Source organism: Ciconia boyciana, chromosome 4, assembly GCF_034638445.1.
Source record: "Ciconia boyciana chromosome 4, ASM3463844v1, whole genome shotgun sequence".
Taxonomy (NCBI): domain Eukaryota; kingdom Metazoa; phylum Chordata; class Aves; order Ciconiiformes; family Ciconiidae; genus Ciconia; species Ciconia boyciana.
Genome location: NC_132937.1, coordinates 24,579,301 through 24,598,184, shown reverse-complemented (window position 1 = coordinate 24,598,184; position 18,884 = coordinate 24,579,301). Strand labels below are relative to the sequence as shown.

Below are 18,884 nucleotides of genomic sequence, written 5' to 3'. Positions count from 1 at the left end.
ATAAAGTGTAATGCTAGAGTATTTGCAGGTCTCTGAAGAAGTAAATCTGTTATTGTGCAGCTCAAACGTACATTTTGCTTTTTGGATCTCTTTCAAAACAAAAAAATGAGGACTAAGTAGAAGCTAGTTGCTGTAAACTAGCTATATATTGGTAGTTTCCAATGTTTCTCATTCACAAATATGTTGCTATATGCTTAAATACATGCTGATTGTAATCATTTTATAGTTATTTTTAAAACACTGTGCATGACATAGCTTGGTCTGACTGCAGGAACACATTAAGGGGATTTTCTTAGTAGCTTATAATTTATAACCACAAGCCGGATGGTCCCGATGCTATTGAAGGCAGTGAACCAAGCCATGGGGCCAGTCTTCTGAAATAATTGTTAGGATAGAGTCTATCCTTATAGCCCTCAGTGTAAGAATACGTGGGCCAAAAACTGTAGTTCTCATCTTAACAGGACAACTGGGACCTGAAGTTCATGGTGACCTCCAGTTAAGTTTACTTGCTAAATTTCTATGGCTGTTTTGATAATAAACCATGGATTCCTGTTCAGTTGTGCATGGCAATGTTGGAAACAGCAGTGTTGGATATCATTCAAAATTTGGTTTTAAGTTACCCAGAAATTACTATCTGGTAACAATGTTACTTAGATGCTTTGTAGAAAGTTCACTTAAATAGAGTAAACTGAGACAAGATACAGTGAATGCCCAAGACCAGAAATGAGAACGTATGTTTTTGAATGAATTTGTTTTGCATACTTTGTATTTCAGAAGAAATTTCAGTAACTTGCATGTATACTATATAATAATAAGATGAGGAAGAAACATCTATGACTGCATTGTTTCTCTTTGGAATTGAAAAATATTGTGAAAGAAATACACCCTTAGAAGCATAATTGTTCCCTGAGCATGACATTGTTTACATAACATTGAGTGACAAATTTGAGGATGAAGTCCCATACTAATTAGTCTTTACCTTCTCTATAGAGGAAAACTTGCTTTCAAGAGAATATAAAATGTTTGTTTGAAAGTTTCAATTCAGTGTTGGATCTTATGAAGCTCACTTACCAAAAAAATATGTACATTTCTGCATTTACTTTTTCCTTTAGCTGCACCAATTAGAAAAATGTCAACATTTTAACTTAATATTCAATATGTTAGATAAATAGATGTCATTCTCCTAACAATGGCTCTAGCCAAAAGCATAATCAATTGCATTTCAAAGATTACCCAGCTTCACAGCTAACATCACTGACATGTTATTGCAATGCAGTGTGGTCTTCACAATGATCTTTTCCTTCATTTCCCATTAGCAAGGCTTGAAGATAGTTCACCATGCTGATAAAACACTAGCCAGCTTCTGCAAATGGCAGAAGAATGTCAATCCCAAGAGTGATGTCAACCCTACACACCATGACGTGGCCGTCCTTCTAACCAGGTATGACAGCAGTTCAGCAGATGTGACTATTGTTTAGTTGCATTTTTTTGGTGATGATATTTTTTTATCATTTAGTTCATCCTGCGTAGAACCCAGTAAAGTGGTCTGATGAAGACATGCTGTTTCTGAAACACAGTGTTAATGCAAAAATAACCTAGTGTGAGTGTGTCTGACACTCATACAGGCAGACAATATGAGCTATATTATAAAACCGTAGTTAAAGTTAGACCTGCTGTACCTTTTAAAGGGATTGTTTTTCATTTGTTTTCAAAGTATATATAACACTTTATGTATGCATGTGGGTGTTTTATTAGAGATGCATCTTAGTCAGGAAATAGAGATCTGTATGTCCCAAGAGATTAGCAATTTGCAGAGCTCAGGTCATTTTCCCCATTTGATCCACTCTCATTTTGTGCTCAGTCACTTCTGTATTCTTCTTTGAGGCAATATACCAAAACAACATAGCATGTAGATTAACAACTCCGTAATGACAAATCCTAAAGTAATATACAGGTGCAGCTCAGAATGGACAAGTATTTTGCGAACACAGTGCCATTTACTTTTAAGCTTTAAAGTGTATGATTTGTAAATATTATCTCCATATTTAAGGAGACACAAAATATTTTTTTACGCGTGAGCAAGGGTGGCACAGAAAACTTAAAGGTGATGTCTGAGGTTACATGGGGAGTTTGTGTCAGGGCATGAAACAGAACTTCTACAGGTCCATAAAAATGGATCCAATCTGCACACAACTGAGAGAAAAGATTGGGGCTCAGGTCTGCAAAAAAAAATCCTAAGTTAAAGGCTGTCAGGCCAAAAAAAACCAACACAAAACCCCCCCCTCAAGTGGTGCAGTAGAGAAGAGAGTCAACAAATCTTAAAATAAGAATGAGAAAAAGAAGTCTCACAGTGATGTGTGGTTTACCTCTCCAAATAAACTGGCTTGAAGTAGTTCACTTGAATGCAGCTGAGATATGGCAAGTTTAATAAACCATACCTGAAAACGCTGTTAGAGGTGGAGGTTTTAAAACTTCTTCTTATGCGAGTTGACAATAAACATACATATTTAGGCTCTAGAGCAAGATAAATATTGGCTACAAATTATACCAGTATAATATGATAGTAGTGGAACAAGTGCATGTTCTTGTATATATGTTTGTAAAAATGTTAACGCTATCCTTTGCTTAAAACGCAAATTAGCACTGATACATTATAAGATGGAGAATTACCCCCCAAGGTAAGTGACACTCTGCAGTTGGTTTTAAGCTCTTTTAATGGCATGTCTCTTTTGCGATTCTAGAAAGGACATTTGTGCTGGCATGAATCGTCCGTGCGAAACCTTAGGTTTGTCTCATCTGTCAGGCATGTGTCAACCTCACAGAAGCTGTAACATCAATGAAGATTCTGGCCTTCCGTTGGCTTTCACTATTGCTCATGAACTTGGACACAGGTATAGTTGAAAGTGAAAGGGGGACCCAGCTGAGTTTAATTGATTATTTGTATTAATACTCGAATTGCCAGACAGAAACAAAACAAGGAGTGAGTTAATGTCTCTGTTATTAAAATCAAAACTATGTTTTTTCTAAGCAAAGGAATAAGAAAGAGATTCTTAAGCCTTTGACCTTTGTTTATATTTACAAATACTCAGTCTTCCCCTTTTAACAAAGTCTGCTAGGGCAGTACCTCAGGGTGAAATAATTAAGCTGCAAAGAAGCATCACTTAATCATGCTAATTTTTCCAAACTTATACTGAATTACTATGCAATTACTTTAGATGATCTCCAAATCAATCCAAATCATTTACATAAAACATACCTGTTTCATTATATCAAGGTATTTCAATATTGTAAATTAGCTAGAAACCATTTTTAATTCAAGTAGCCAAACTTCACAGAAATATCAAATCTTTGTTCTCCTTTCTGATGAACAAATAAAGTCACTTTTGGGCATTTCTTAATAACTAGTATCTTCTGTATATTAATATTGCTATTGTGGATACACTTAGGTCAAGTCGACTAAAGTTCCTGGGGATTTAGTTTCGGACACAGCTAAACTTTTTTTATGACTGGGTATTTTTGCTTGAAACTAGATTTCTCAGTATCTCTGATTTCTAAGCGTGTTTTGGCTGGTTAGTTGGTTTATTAAACTCACCTGAAAAAATTCTGATTTTTTAATCTGTTTTGACACTGAGCTGTTTTACCCAGGGTAGAGACCTATCTCGTGAATACTCCGGGATGGAGCAATAATAATGCCTGCACTTTTCAGCTGGACCATGTTGCCTGGCTAGGTGACATGTTCACTGCTGTATCTACAATCACATTACTTTCATTATGCACCCAACCGCCAGTCAGGATGAAGTCTGTATTTCCTGATGGGCAATAATAATAATAATAATCATCATCATCATCTGATACAAAGAGTACTCAAGTATTGATCCATTAATTGGCCTTTCTTTATTCAACCCCTCAATTGCCAGAAAGAAAATAGTATAAGTAAATAATGCTGAAATCGTTACAGTTGGATCTGGGTGCTTTGGGTTTAGTTACTTGGTTCCCACAACCTCTTGCCGACATGGAGCTTTTTTCATTAACACTAGTATCAGAAGACACTTCTTCCCCATAGAGTTGTGTGTGACCTTCTCCTGATCTAGCCTCGGCGGCTGGTAACTCACTGTCCTTTGGATGCTGTGAGGCAGAGTACTGCTATACTTGCCTTTGCAGGAGTGGTGCAGGGCCTTGCCTGTAAGAATTGTCTCCACAAAGAAAATCAAATACTGTAGGGTTTGTTGTTAACATGAAACTGTCCTTCCCTCAGGCCAGGTTAGAGTTCGTATGTTAAAAAGTTCAAGTATGGACAATAAAAGTCTGTAAGGACAGATGAACAAAAAATCAGATGAAAGCCGTGCACCCATTCCTTAGATGAATGCCAAAAGACAATTCTTCCCCATACTGTCCCTCTAGATGTTCGCAGCCTCCTGTGTCAACAGACTGTGTTCATGGAAAAGAGCCTGTCATTGAGGGGACACACTTGCTTTTATGCCTCAGACCCATTACTGGTGTTGATTCTAACTGAAATCATGCCCTGCTTTTGGAACATTTGAGTCATGGTACAATTACATTTTCCAGAAACAGTCTTAAGTGGTTTGAGCTCACTTTGTCTGATCCATGACTGAATCACGACCTGAGTCAGTTTTCACTGCTCTTTCACACAAGGGCTTACACACCTTTAGACGTTAACAGCGTAGGTGTCAACATCTTCATATATCAATATCGTTGGATATTGTTATTTCAGATAATCTTCATGGTGATGTGATGTGGAGGCATGTATGTTTAGTCAGCTGAATCCCACCCAGAGTTTTTTATGTTTATGACTTTTACAAGCTGTTGAATAAAGAAATTTCTTAATAAGCCAGAGAAGCTGGAAAGAACCATGTCAGGAACACCTGCTATGGAGATCTGTTTGTAAGGCACAGTTTGAGAAAGCTATATAGGAAGAAGGAGTGGAGGTTGGAGGCAAATTCACTGAACATTCAGTAATTTTGAAAATATCTGTTTCAATCTATCAAAGGAGATGTAAAAAGAAACAAGCAATAGAGGCGTGATTATAAGAGAGTGTAAGACATAGTGTAACAAAGCCTGATTTTAGTTAAAGTGGTACGAGTCGGAAATAACTGGGATCCGAGAGGTAGGAAGTGCTCTTAGTTTTAGCACCTTTAACATAAATTTGAGGTTTAAACTGTGACTTCTGGCTCAACTGTGCAATAGTGTTTTGACTCCCTTAAAAATACCCTTGAGTGTAGTCTCTTACAGTCTGTTCTTTATTTTGTGCAGGACCATATTGCTGTACATAACAGACATGTTTGAAAGCTTGTTGGAGTGTAGATTTTTTGTAGGTTTTGGGTCAGATCTTCTATATTTTTTTTAGCAAACAGATGTCTACGGCTCACCAGGAGAGGAAGCAACCTTAGTGTCTTTTTAAGCACAGTGCGGAACCTATAGGTAGGTGTTGTGGTACAACCAATCAGCTGAAATTATTAAATGTTGGTTTTTATCTCCAGTTTTGGTATCCAGCATGATGGAAAGGAGAATGACTGTGAGCCTGTTGGAAAGCGCCCATATATTATGTCTCGACAGTTGCAATATGATCCTACTCCACTCACCTGGTCACAGTGCAGCAAGGAATACATCACACGTTTCCTAGAGTGAGTGATCAGGTTTTAGCATTTCCCTGAAATCAGTACAGCTGTGTGTGAGATGCTTATGTGGAGTTTAAAGTAAATCCTGTATTATATTACTAAACATAGGGTTTTGTAGTGTGTTTGAGTTAATTCCCATGGAGAGCATACCCCAAGCTTATTGCTCACTTAGTATTTGGGAAAAGCTCCATTGTATTCTTGTTTTCTGGAAGTGAACTGGAGTCTTGTCATATCAGCTCAGGTTTGGTGCAACCTGCAGCTTTTTGTGGTTATCAGGAAGAAAGAAGCCTTTCTATCAAGGACTGTGATGGAACATCATAGACCTTGCCTTTGGCCACAATGACATGTGCTTGACTTCAATGACTTGTTCAAATTCATTATGTTCTTTTTAAGGGCAGCAATGGGGTATAACTTTAACCAGAGGCTGTAGAGTGCTCTGAAGCCACTCTGCAAACCATACTGACCTCATGATATTTCCACTTTGACAAGTTATATTTTGCCTTTGTAAACCCTTCCTTACTAGATGGAGTGCTGTTTGTTAGCAGCACTTCAGCATAACTTAGCTGGAATCTGGAAGTATTATTTGCAAAGGCCATATGCAAAATTACCATTAAGAATTAGATATTGAAAGTCTGTATAGAATTGTCAAAAAACTTGGTTGTAGGGGTTTTTTTTAATACGCAATTTTTGTCTTTTAGCCGCGGGTGGGGATTCTGTCTGGATGATATCCCCCAAAAAGAAGTTTTAAAGTCCCCAATCATTGCTCCTGGAGTGATTTATGACGTGCATCACCAGTGCCAGCTTCAGTATGGTTCCAATGCTACTTTCTGTGAAGATGTGGATGTAAGTGCTGTATGTTTTTCTTCATTCTCCTAATAAGAACTTAAGCTTCTTGAACAGTGTGGAAGCGCAGTCAGTGAACCTCAGTTGCTAACTACAAATGCAGCATGTTCAGAGTCTCATAGGCTAGATGTGCAGTGCAGGCATTGCCTAACGCTGTTTTAATTCCACTCTGCAGATTCTGGAAGTGAGTTGTTGTACTGTTTGCCTTGTATTTTGCAAGACCTTTACTGGATCTGGCCCCATATCTATTGTTAAATGCCTGTCCTTCAGCAGTGGAGTCATTTTGGTTCTAAACTTACAATACTGATCTTAGGTAAATTATCAATGCAGCTTAAATCCCATTTTAAAAACCAAGATGCTTCAAGCTTATAGCTTTCAACTGACCAAATCATTCTGGGAACAAATCTTCAGTTCCAGGAAGAGTTTTCTGAAGAAATCAGGGTTGTGCTCTCTTCCCATATGTCCTGATTTCTCACACTCTTGATAGTCTAACAAATTAAAGGACATTTCAGTCAATGTACCTTGAAGAATCTTTATTTTCCCATCAAACATCAGCTTCTTATGTGGAAATGAGTAATTTACAAAGTACCCTGTGGTCTGTCTCACAGCACAGCAAAACAGTATTGCGTGGAGATGCAAGGGAGCAGTATAGTCACAGCAGCACAACTCTCCACAAGAGCTAGAAGCCACTGCAGAGTAACAGGTTATATTAGCTAAGGTGCAGTGATATGGTGTTTTAACTGTACCTTCCATGTTCAGAGCTATTTGGCTCCATACAGCGTTTTTCTACATAGAACAGTTCAGAAGCAGTGGTTTCAAGTGATAGTCCGGCTAAGTGATCACTAATTTTCACTGTGTTTTGGGCAGCAATATGCAGCAAATGTTGCAGATAGCATCCAGCTTGCTCGCCCTGTTTAATACAGCTGTGGCAGAAGAAACGTTATGTCTGTCAGCAGTGCTGGAGTGTTTTTTAGGCAAGGTATTGTGCGAAGCTGTGGACTGGGGACTGCCAATGTTGACTGTTTATTCCACTCGGATAATTATATGTATCCTCATCTACTCTTCTATTAGGGAGATTATTTCTGATTAATATTCTCAGCCTTAATAGATAACATGATTACCACTGTTGAACTGCAACTACTGAATCTGAAGCAGGTAATAAAAGATTGCTTTCATTACCTGCTGTTCCAGTTTCCTCAGTGACTGTAATTTGTCTGTTGATACAGATAGAAAATTAAAGTGTAATTTTGCCATATTGGTTAATTCTGTCTCTCCTTGGGTTTGAACCTAGTAGGCCTTTACATTCAACATCTCCTGATTAACCAATTTTACATATGTCGGAAAATTAATTGATATCATCTCATTTTGCATTTTACTGGAAGGCCTGTGTTTTGCAGGTAGCTGCACTGGCAAGGAAGGGAATTGCGAATAGTATAGTCTGCCTGGCATGCTGAATGATCAGTACAGTCATTTTGTCTAAGAGGTCTGACTGTTCTTTGCCTTTCCAGTACTTATTTAACAATTGCTCACTGACCAGGCTACATTTGTTCTGTAACTTTTAATATCTGACTGAATTTGATCCACAGATTCTTTTTGAGAAAAATCTGCATTTAGCTGAAGGTGCCCCAGGGTTCAGTGATTACACTTAGCAAAGACTGAGGTTTATAATTCAGATAGTGGTTTCCAGAAACCATTTAGGTAGTAAGTCCTCTAAGCACCTTGTGAAGTACATAAATATTGTTCCTCTAATAAGGAAAAGAAAAGCAAAATACAGGGAGCAATTTTCCAAGTGGTAGGTAGCTTCCTATGGGACAGGCTGTAGGAGCTCAGAATCCTTATCTTATTGACCTCTCTTTATCTCAAGAACCTCCACTGACTTCAGTGAAACTGCGTTTTTTTGGACTCAACTTTCTTTAAGGTGCAGACCATGATCTCATAGATTGGGTGGAAAGTGTATACCATGTTGCTTATGATAAAAATCTCTTGCCTTGCGGCGAGTCCGTGGTAGAGTCATGAATTTCTGGCTGTTACCTCCAAAAGCACACAGTACAGAGTGCTTTTTCTTATACTGTAGTTATTTCGGTATTCTTAAAGATGGAAAAAAGGCTCTGGTACATGGAGATCAATATGGGAAAATTATTGTGAAGTTAAAGAATTTCCTCCGTGAACTCTTGACTTTGAAATCTAGAGAGCGCCTCATAAAAATGTAACTGTCAGTGGAAAGCTGTGTTCAGTTTCTGTACCTTTCTCTGGTATCTGAAGCACAGTGCAGGAGTGCACTTTATACACTTAAAAGCACAAAACATGTTCTATATACAGGAGTTAAAATAAAGGATGAATTTCATAATGAAAGAAGAGTCATCAGCCAGAACACTTGGGTAGCTCTGCCTTAAGAACCTGACAATGATGGCTTCACAAAAAGTTGCTAAGTAATGCTACTCTTGAACTATGAACAGGGAACTGCAAAACAACCTTTGACTTGTATACATTGCCCAAAAGCAGCTAAATGAGCCGAGATGCAATGCCCCAGACATCGTATTCCAACTGGAGATTTGGAGTGCTTTGAGATGTTCTGTACTATCAACTTTCTTTCTGGCATTCTGGATGAAAACCAAGGTGAACACACAATGCAGAAAGTAAATAAAAGGCAACTCTCTCCAAACAGACTGTGCCCAAGCTTAGCTATTTTAAGTAGAAGCAGGTCAGAAACCAGCAGCCAAGTTTTGCATTTCACACTCAGCCAAATGTTGCTGCTAGCTCATTGGGGCTGGATTTTTGCAAGTGCCTAGTTTCTGTGTTGGCTCCCAAACCTGGCATGTTGTTTGCTCTGAGAATCCCAGTGGGAGCTGCTAATGGGATCCTTCTTTATCGGCTCCTTTCTTTGATGACACTTAACAGCTGTCCCGGCTTCACAGGTAGATACTGCCAGCTCTGTTCCCTCTCCCAGTGCTGAACTCTGCCGTTCAAACAGCCTCAGACCTGGCCCAGAGCCCCTGGGCTTTTGCTTCTGCTGTTCCAGCTGGGAGTGCACAGTCTCTCTGACACCCCTGGGTTCTCCAGCTTGGAAGTGATCTTCTACACAAAGCTCTGCTCATTCAGGAGTTCCCAAGCATGCAGGGCTCTTGCGTGTCAACCAAAAGAGAAGCTGGTGTGCATGTGAACTGAGGAGGGGGAACAGCCCTCGATGTCTGTCCTCACTCTCTAGAGAATAGATCTGATTGAGTGAAGACAACTTGTTATAAGATAGCTGTAATGTTTCTTGCCCTGCTAGCTTTATTGACTTGCAGGAGTTTCTACCCCTTCTGTGGAGTTGACCACTGCACGTGGAGCAGCAACTGAAATGCTGTGCGTTACTGGCAATGTACTGCATTAAACTGGCACCAGTTTCTGAGTAACTTAATATGCAAGCATCCACTAACCAGAGCCCTTACTCTACCCAGCCCAGCAGGCTTTTTTCTCTGCCAGCTAGCCTGGACTGGTTCTTTTAGATCATTCCCTTGCTGTCTGCCTGGCTGATGTTTTAAGAGACCTATGTTTTGATCTCTCTTTCCTCATCCAGTTTTGGGACCTCCATGAATATTAACCTGGCTGTTGTACTTGGAGACATGATGTTGTTTTCACTTACCTGGCTGGCTTCTCTAACCTTCTTTGATTTCACTGTATTTTTTCGGGCAGACAGCAATGCAAAATTGAACATTGTATTCATTAGTACTAATCAAATGAAAATAATACAAACTCTGTTCACCTTTGCTATAAACAGTAGTGCCCAAACTTTGTAACGCCATTTTTCCTGTGTGTAGCTGAGAGCTGAGCAGCCAATAAGGAGAATATTTAAACTCACATAGTTCAGGTAATTACACTTGATAGAACGTATTCACTGTTTTGTATTTGTCAAATAGTCCCTCCTTGTACACTAATGAGAAGTACCTAAATTTGGACCCTTGGTGGGTCCTGACTTGTGGAAAACTGTGAACACCTGTCTTTGGAAATACAGACCTTACAAGGCTTTGTAAATGTTTGTATGAAACTGTGGGAGGCTTTTGAAAATCTTGGCCATAGGAGTTCAGCTCTGCTTCAGGCTGCTGCAGTTGTCTTTCTTTTCCAGAACCTTTGCCAAACACTCTGGTGCTCGGTGAAAGGCTCCTGCCGCTCCAAACTGGATGCAGCTGCAGATGGAACTCGGTGCGGAGAAAACAAGGTGACTGTGAGCTGTGCTGCCTGCAAGCTGTGCTGCCTGCAAAAGGACGGCAGAGGAACCATGAGTAGCTCTGCCGTTGTTTAGCATGAAGGAGGGGCATCCTGTGACATTCCATTTAAATTTCCACTTACATTTTCGACCTTCAGGGACTGAAATAACAACTAATTCACAATAACATTTTCCTGCGACAGTGATCTTAAGCTGTTTGTCCTTTCTCTTCTCTCTTCAGTGGTGCTTCTCTGGTGAGTGCATTACAGTAGGCAAGACTCCCGAAGCAATCCATGGTGGATGGGGCGTTTGGTCGTCCTGGTCCCATTGCACAAGGACATGTGGGGCAGGAGTTCAGAGTGCAGAGAGACCATGTGATAGCCCAGAGTAAGCTGAGTGCACAATCTTTTTTTACCTTTTATTCAAGATCTTTGAGGTACTTATGATGTTGGAGACTCTTTTGTGTGAGACTGTTATAAGCAGGTGCCACAGCAAGACAGACACTGAACACCTTTCCTTCCCAGTTAAGCATACCTGTGTGAAATTCAGTTGGCTCACCTTTTACGATCGTCATCTCGTTCTTTAATCCTTGCCCTCCATGGAGCTTATTTCTACACAAAATGAAAAAAAATTCCTGTTATTTAGCATTCAGGCTTTGCAGAAATAATAGAAATGTTGCTTTAGTAATACTGCCATGGATAAATAAATGTCTTCAAACGCTGAGTGAGAACAATAGCTAGCAATCTGTTCCTGAGGGAAATCAAGGACTCACCTTTCATGTTTTGTTCTAGTCATCAGCTTTGTTTGAGCTTCAGACACTTGAGGTGATAGTTACAGAATATGAAAGGCAGAATTTTCTAATACATATCCGAGTTCATGAAGACCCTACGTCTCATTTTCAGAAATCACTAAGAGGGTGCCTGACAGCAGAAATCACTTGGCTTTTCTGGAAGAACTGTCAAACATCCTGGAAAATATGGTATTTTGGGGGAGTTCATTTGATAAGGTAATTTGTTGTGAGCTCAGCCAGACAATGTACTAAGCACTTCTTTGGGATACAGGGTTTGTCTAGATCTCTGTGCTCCATACTGACATGTTTGGGTACTTGAACATGTGATCAGCATGTCAGCTACCCTGTCAAGGATTCAGATTCACCTTGTTACCCCATTGGAACCTGAAAGACTTTGCTCTTTTAATACTATTTTTTACCCAGAATCTCACATCCCAATCTCAATGTTCCTTTTCTAGACCACAGTTTGGAGGAGACTACTGCACTGGAGAAAGGAAACGCTATCGCATGTGTAACATTAGCCCTTGTCGCAAAGGCTTGCCAACCTTTCGTCAGATGCAGTGCAGTGAATTTGATACAGTTCCCTACCAGAATGAATTCTACCACTGGGTTCCCATTTATAACACAGGTACGAAGCTACAAATTTTTTAATATCTTGTATAAAAAGTCAAATGTACAGACCTATGAGAAACCTCTGTGAGGGCAAGAAGTTGCTGAATTATAAGTCTTTTAATTAATTAGAGAGAAAAATCTGTTGTGCTTCCATACGCAGGTCTGCCTTTTGTGTATACTCAAAGGCGGTGGTTCTCCTCTACACATTGATGTTTTTGCAGAGCTCTGGTGATAATGGCTGTGAGTCTAACTAGCCCAGTTCCTGCAAAGATATTGCACTAAGAAAAGCTGTTGAACTCACATCTATACTAATTGTTTGGGATAGACCTAAACCGTCTTTTCCAGTGTCAACCACAGAACAAGAAGTACAGTAGTATAGTGTAGAGCTGCATGTTTGGGCCTGCAGGCATCACTGCACCCGATAAGCAGAGCTGTTCCGTTGCACAAATGTGGCTTTACTGCTTCCAAACTCAGATCTGCATGGCAAGTGTACCTGACACCACACTGAGGAAGTAATACCTCAACAGGTTCAGTATTGTACTGCCCTGTATTGTAGAGACAGAGTCAATGCCTCTGCCTTATAACTTGCTTTGTAACAGCTATTTACTAAATACAGGGGTAATAGTTATTACCATGCAGTTTGATTCTTGGTGTATGCATAAATGTAAGGTGTAGATTATCCAGTAGAAGCTAGCAATATAATTTTTTTATGAAAAAGTAAACCAGTTAGGGAAGTGAAGCTCAACATTCAACTTTCAGTTTCGTTTGCCAATAGTACTTTTCAGGATGCTCATTGCATTTTCAGTTATTCGCAGTTCTGAATAGGTTTCCTAAATTTCAGCTACTGTTTCAATTTCATCTAACTAATACACCATTGAAGATGAACCTGGAGCAGACAGACTTCCAGGAAAATTTCTGATGAAAGAAAATATCGTTGATAGGCTTTTTCGGAAGGACTCCCAGTAAAACAAATCATGGTAAATGCTAACAGCCTAAGGCTTAGTCCAAAGCCAAACTCATAAACCGTTTTCTGCAGTCGCCTGTCACTGAAATTGGGATTCCAGTCCTCTCTGTTACTCACGTGTACTGCTGCAGGGTACAGCCTTGGTTCTGTTCATGTCCTCTCTAGGGTGGTGCTGTGGAACTGGTAGTTCTGTGTGTGCATTTCTTGCAGAAGGTGTGCTTTTAAAGGGCATTAAGAATCATCAATCAAATGCTTCCTGCACTCTGGAAGGCAGGCCTATGGTGTGTCCATGCCATATTTCAAATAGAGCTGATTGGAGCTTTACAGACAAACCACTTATCTTTAAAATGCTGTGTTGTTGAGCCTGATATATTTCATCTGGAACACCCTGGGTTTCAGTGACCTTTTGCAAAATCCTTCAAATGCCAAAGAAATAGTTCTTCCATGGCTTAAAAAGCTTTTTGACTGTTTTCACCTGTTTTCTCAGCAGCCAGAATTTCAGTCTAGAGTTACATGTCTCCCCTGTGATCTGTGAGGTTTGTAATGTTTGCAACTTCATTCTTACATTTCATTAACAGCATTGAAGTGTTTTCTTGCTGCTAAACTCTTAACTTACACAAATCCTGGCTTCCTTAGATAGGAAGGCTCTCTTGGGTACACTCATCTAAGCGGGGAGTTGGCCGAATCCTGTGCTGATCCTTCATCTGACATCATCACTGTACGACTGAGGGTGGGTGGCTATCATGGGCACACTGCTTCCAGTTTTGTCCAGCCAGCGTTATCTACTGCACTGAAATACATCTGAGAGTTTTCCTTCCATCTCAGTTTCAAATTTTCTTTCACCTTCCATTAGTTGCTAAAGGTGTCCTGGGCAAAATAACTTCAGAGAGGGTCATGAAGCAGTGCTCTCTCTGTGAGATGGAGCAGTTTGAGCCTTTCTTGTGAGTGTTTGCCCTAAACAAACCAAGGCTTTAAACAAAAGCAAACCAACAGCCTCTTGTAAACCCCCCACAAAAAAGAGCTGATGTTTCAGGGCTCTGGAGACTTAATCACCACGTCCACCATATATACACCAACCTTTGTCAGTGTACACCAGCTTCCCTTACTTTTCCCCTTAACTGGTGCAATCCAATTTCAAAGACTGTTACAGCAGTCTGTTACTACTTTAGCTTGCTGCCAAGAAGATTTTGGCTTGTGTGGTGGGTTGACCCCAGCTGGATGCCAGGTGCCCACCGAAACCACTCTATCGCTCCCCTTCCTCAGCATTACAGGGGAGAGAAAATGTAACGAAAGGGTCATGGGTCGAGACAAGGACAGGGAGAGATCACTCACCAATTACCGTCATGGGCAAAACAGACTCGACTTGAGGAAAATTAATTTAATTTATTACCAATCAAACCAGAGTAGGTTTATTTGAAAAATAAAAAATCTTAAAACACTTTCCTCCCACCCCTCCCTTCTTCATTCCCGATTTCTCTACGTCCTCCCCCCGGCCGTGCAGGGGGACGGGGAATGGGGGTTGTGGTCAGTTCACCACTCCTTGTCTCTGCCGCTCCGTCCTCCTCAGGGAGAGGACTCCTCACACTCCTCCCCTGCTCCAGCGTGGGGTCCCTCCCACCAGAGACAGTCCTCCACGAACTTCTCCAGCGTGGGTCCTTCCCACAGGCTGCAGTTCTTCACGAACTGCTCCAGCATGGCTCCTTCCCACGAGGTGCAGTCCTTCAGGAACAGACTGCTCCAGCGTGGGTCCCCCACGGGGTCCCAGGTCCTGCCAGCAAACCTGCTCCAGCGTGGGCTCCTCTCTCCACGGGTCCACAGATCCTGCCAGGAGCCTGCTCCAGCATGGGCTTCCCACGGGGTCACAGCCTCCTTGGGGCATCCACCTGCTCCGGCGTGGGGTCCTCCACGGGCTGCAGTGGAGATCTGCTCCACTGTGGACCTCCATGGGCTGCAGGGGGACAGCCTGCCTCACCATGGTCTGCACCAGGGGCTGCAGGGGAATCTCTGCTCAATGCCTGGAGCATCTCTTCCCTCTCCTTCTTCACTGACCTTGGTGTCTGCAGAGTTGTTTCTCTCACATATTCTCACTCCTTTCTCCAGCTGCAGTTGCTGTTGCACAGGGTTTTTTTCCCCAGTCTTAAATCTGTTATCCCAGAGGCACTGCCACCATCACTGATGGGCTCGGCTCCATCAGACATGGGGGAAGCTTCTAGCAGCTTCTCATAGAAGCCACCCTGCTCTGTAACCCCCTGCTACCAAAATCTTGCCACACAAATCCAATACATCTTGTGTTTTATTATCAGGTATTTTTGATCCTCTCATGCTGCACATGGGATATAAGGGGAAAAGAAAATACCATGAAGCTTTCGCAAACCCTGAGTGCACATAACAGTTTTTGTGTGGAAGCATCTAGTTGAGGAGGTGAAACCCTGAGCTAGACATTTTGTGACATTTTAGACATTCTTTGTTCTTTCATCCTGCTGGAAAAACAGTAAATGATCTAGGTGATCACAATTCTCTCTCCTGGCTTTAATTTCATAGCTTACATAAGTCAGTTCTAATGAATGTCACATAATTTAAACACTGTTGTAATGTCCTTTTCTGTTGTGTAAATTGTACCTTCACAAGAGGACAAAGACTTTTTTGAATAGCTTATGATTTAATATAAGGTGAGATGCAACAAGCAGCTTTAACAAGCAACCTGGGAGAAAAGCAGTGAATGACACCTCGCTGTTACCTAGGCTAACTATATTTAAGGTTCCAGCTGAGATTTTTCCTTTCTGTTTTAAATGAGTTTGGGCCTGTTGGGGAACTTGTGTAGTCCTATTGTGGATTTGCCCTGGAGCACAGAAACCCATGTGCTCAAGCTGGAGCACCTGGGTATCCCTGGGAGTCTCAACATGAAGGGGTCTTCCAGGTTCAAGGGTGGATAAAGCATCCAGCACTATGACCAGGATATTGTCTGAATTATTCTCATGGCCCAGGCCCGTACTTTGACACTTTAGTCAGACTTTGGTGCTAATCTACTTCTCTTGCCATCAGACTGTCCCCACATTTATTTATTTCGTACCTTTTGACAAATTACATTTATCTGAATCTGATACCTTCTCAGGGCTTTACGTTCATGTAGTAAGTATGAGTCCTACATTGAATCATATAAATACCTTTCTTTTCTCAGTCAGTGCCAGGATCATCTCATATACTGGCAGATAGGGGTTATGTTGCTAAAGCATTTCAAATTTCGTATTTCTTCCAAAGTATGTCTGTGTATCAGGTAAGATCTGTACTGATACAGTCACAGGGGCTGAGCTAACGGCATGACATAATGTTTCTGCTGCCAGTGCTTTGAAATTAAACTTCCTTTTGCAGTTCCAAGCTTGGTTAAAGTGATAAAGTAGCTTCACCCTTGGTTTTTTCCCCCTGTGTCTGTGTTTGGTAATTGTCTTTTCTAATTTTATTTGGTTTGGATTTCCTCATCCAATTCTTAGTTCTTACAGAGGTGAGGGTTTGAAGAGGTCCACCTTTTTTCTTCCTTGTGAAATAGGAAAAAATATTGAAGCCTTATCTTCTGCTGGCAGACACATTAATCACATCCCTCTCAGTCAGGTTAAGCTGGATCCTTCCTGCATGTGAACTCATGGGAGTCAGCTGTGAGGACAACGAATTTAAATTAGGAAGGGAATATGTTCCTTTCTAGTTATCTTCGTGTTGTTCTGTTTACACTCGGTGAATCTGAACTCCGTTAGAATATACACGGGGGAAAAAAATCACATGCCTGATTTTTGGGATTTTTACTCAGCTTTGCTGGCTTGCTTCCTTAGTCCCATTCTGATTACAAAGAAGTTACTGGGTGCTTATGGGAGCTCTGTGGCTTGGGATTCCATTACATCTGGGTTTCTTCTATGTATTAGAGGATTAATCTTGTCCCTGTTCAAATCAGCAGCATAATCTTGGTGCAGGATATGGGCACTACGGTAAAAAACAGGATGTAATTTTTCTAGGCTGCTGAGTGTTGGTGGCACCTCAGCTAAAATCTCACGTCCAGCTAGGAGCAACACACTGCCAGAAGGATTCAGCCAAACTGGAGGAGGTTTACAGGAGAGCAACGTGGCAGTCAAATGATTTGAAAAACGTAGTTTATAGGAAAAGTTTATAGGAAAGTTTATAGGAACTTATAGAAAAAAAGTTTATAGGAAAGGTTGAGAAAAGCAAGTTTTGCTCTAGAAAAGAGAAGACGGAGTGAGTTAAATGCCAAATACTTGAAGAGAGTTTCTAAGATTATATAGCATGTGTATCCCTGAGCTAGTAGAGATACAAGCTAGCAAGACTGCATGGCTCCGTGCAGTGTTGTGCTGGGGTCTGGAAGAAGCTATGGAGATCCAAGCAGTTCTGTGCCCTTGTTAACTGACTTTGAAAAGCAGGACCCCATGGTCTTATCAGCTCAGTTTGAATGTAGCTCTTCTGCTTTCAAACTTGGATTTGGCATCAAGTTTTCTGTCACTGTACTTCATACTGCAATTTCCCATCCTCTCCACTCAAGCAGTACAGGAATCCCCAAAGAGAGCTGGATCCAGCCGTTCTTCATGCCCATGAAAGGTAGGACAAGCAGAAACGGCCAAAACAGCATGAGGGAACTTTAGGTTACACATTAAGAAATCTTCATTGCTGTATGGGTGGCTAAACATTAGAGCAGGTTACCTAGAGGGTATGAGGAATGGATATTGTCATTGTAGATATAACTACAATCTAAGCAGGAGCAGTCTCAGTGACTTTGATCCTACTTTGGTGTGGAAGGATGGGTAAAACCCTGTAGGCTTTACCCAGGCAGAAATCAGCTCTGTTTAAATGGGAATTCACTGTGCTTTTTCTGAACAAGGATTGTGTGAGCATGGTCATTACTGAGTGTTCACAGATCAGATCTAGTATTTCATGCACATGCTGGATTGCCAGAATTTCTGTATATTTTGGCCTAAAAGTTACTAAGATGACAGCATTTTTGTTGAAGTCTCATCATGAATTAATCAAATTTGCTGAAGTAACTGAAACTAAACCAGCTGCTTTAATGAGTTCCTTCTGAGCAACCCTAGTGCTCATATTGATCTCAGTTTAGTCTATTTAGATTTTCAGGGCTGAAATAAGATTTAGAAAATCTGAATTCAATGCCAGTCTTTGCTTTCAAGTTCTTCCATCATTTCGGGAAATGTATTTATTTTCCCTGTGTGTCAGTTCTCTATCTGAAAATAGGAGATAAAAGTACTTTCTACATCTGTATCTGTTTCGTGTTTAAAATGTTAGACGTTTTCAGGACAGGGGCTGATTCTGGTCCGGTTTATTTACAGTCCTATAATAAAGGAGCCCTGATCTTTTGTCAGGTCCCTGAGCTCAGCTGTAAAAAAATAATAACAATAGATAAGTAAATAATTTTAGAAAATGAATCGCTAATACAGTGCTAGGATAATTTCCTCAGTGGTGCCCTAAACAGCCTTCTATGCAGATGAAATATCAAAATAACTTGACGAATTATAGCAGGAGTATAAATATTGGAGAGGATTGAGTTTCTGGGGAGGGAGCAATATCTTCTCATTTCCAGTGTGGCTCAGTAGAAAAGTGATAGGAAGAAAAGCAATACAAAATTTGTGGGTACAGGTAGGATCTAATTTTAGATCAGTTACTACAGTTAGGAAAACCAGGAAAGCTTTCCTGCCTAGAAGGCCCTTCTTTGAATCATGGACCTTAGCAGGTCTGAAAGTTTGCTTGTTATGTATTTTTACTTTTTATTTTGGGTTAGTAAGGGAGTTATCTTTCTCTACAAGCTTTTTCTGAGTTATATACTTAGAGCATCATAGTTATGAC

The 18,884-nt window shown here is 40.7% G+C and overlaps 1 protein-coding gene across 5 annotated transcripts in view; it reads left to right on the top strand.

Annotated features, from left to right (window-relative positions):
- ADAMTS12 (ADAM metallopeptidase with thrombospondin type 1 motif 12) overlaps nucleotides 1-18,884 on the top strand; it is a 175,179-nt gene that overhangs the window by 94,636 nt on the left and 61,659 nt on the right. For all 5 annotated transcript variants that reach the window (XM_072860961.1, XM_072860965.1, XM_072860964.1 and 2 more), the window contains 7 exons: nucleotides 1,317-1,441; nucleotides 2,742-2,891; nucleotides 5,499-5,642; nucleotides 6,335-6,479; nucleotides 10,585-10,677; nucleotides 10,907-11,052; nucleotides 11,914-12,083. In XM_072860961.1, coding sequence (XP_072717062.1) covers nucleotides 1,317-1,441; nucleotides 2,742-2,891; nucleotides 5,499-5,642; nucleotides 6,335-6,479; nucleotides 10,585-10,677; nucleotides 10,907-11,052; nucleotides 11,914-12,083 — 973 coding nt within the window. The remainder of the gene's footprint in view (nucleotides 1-1,316; nucleotides 1,442-2,741; nucleotides 2,892-5,498; nucleotides 5,643-6,334; nucleotides 6,480-10,584; nucleotides 10,678-10,906; nucleotides 11,053-11,913; nucleotides 12,084-18,884) is intronic.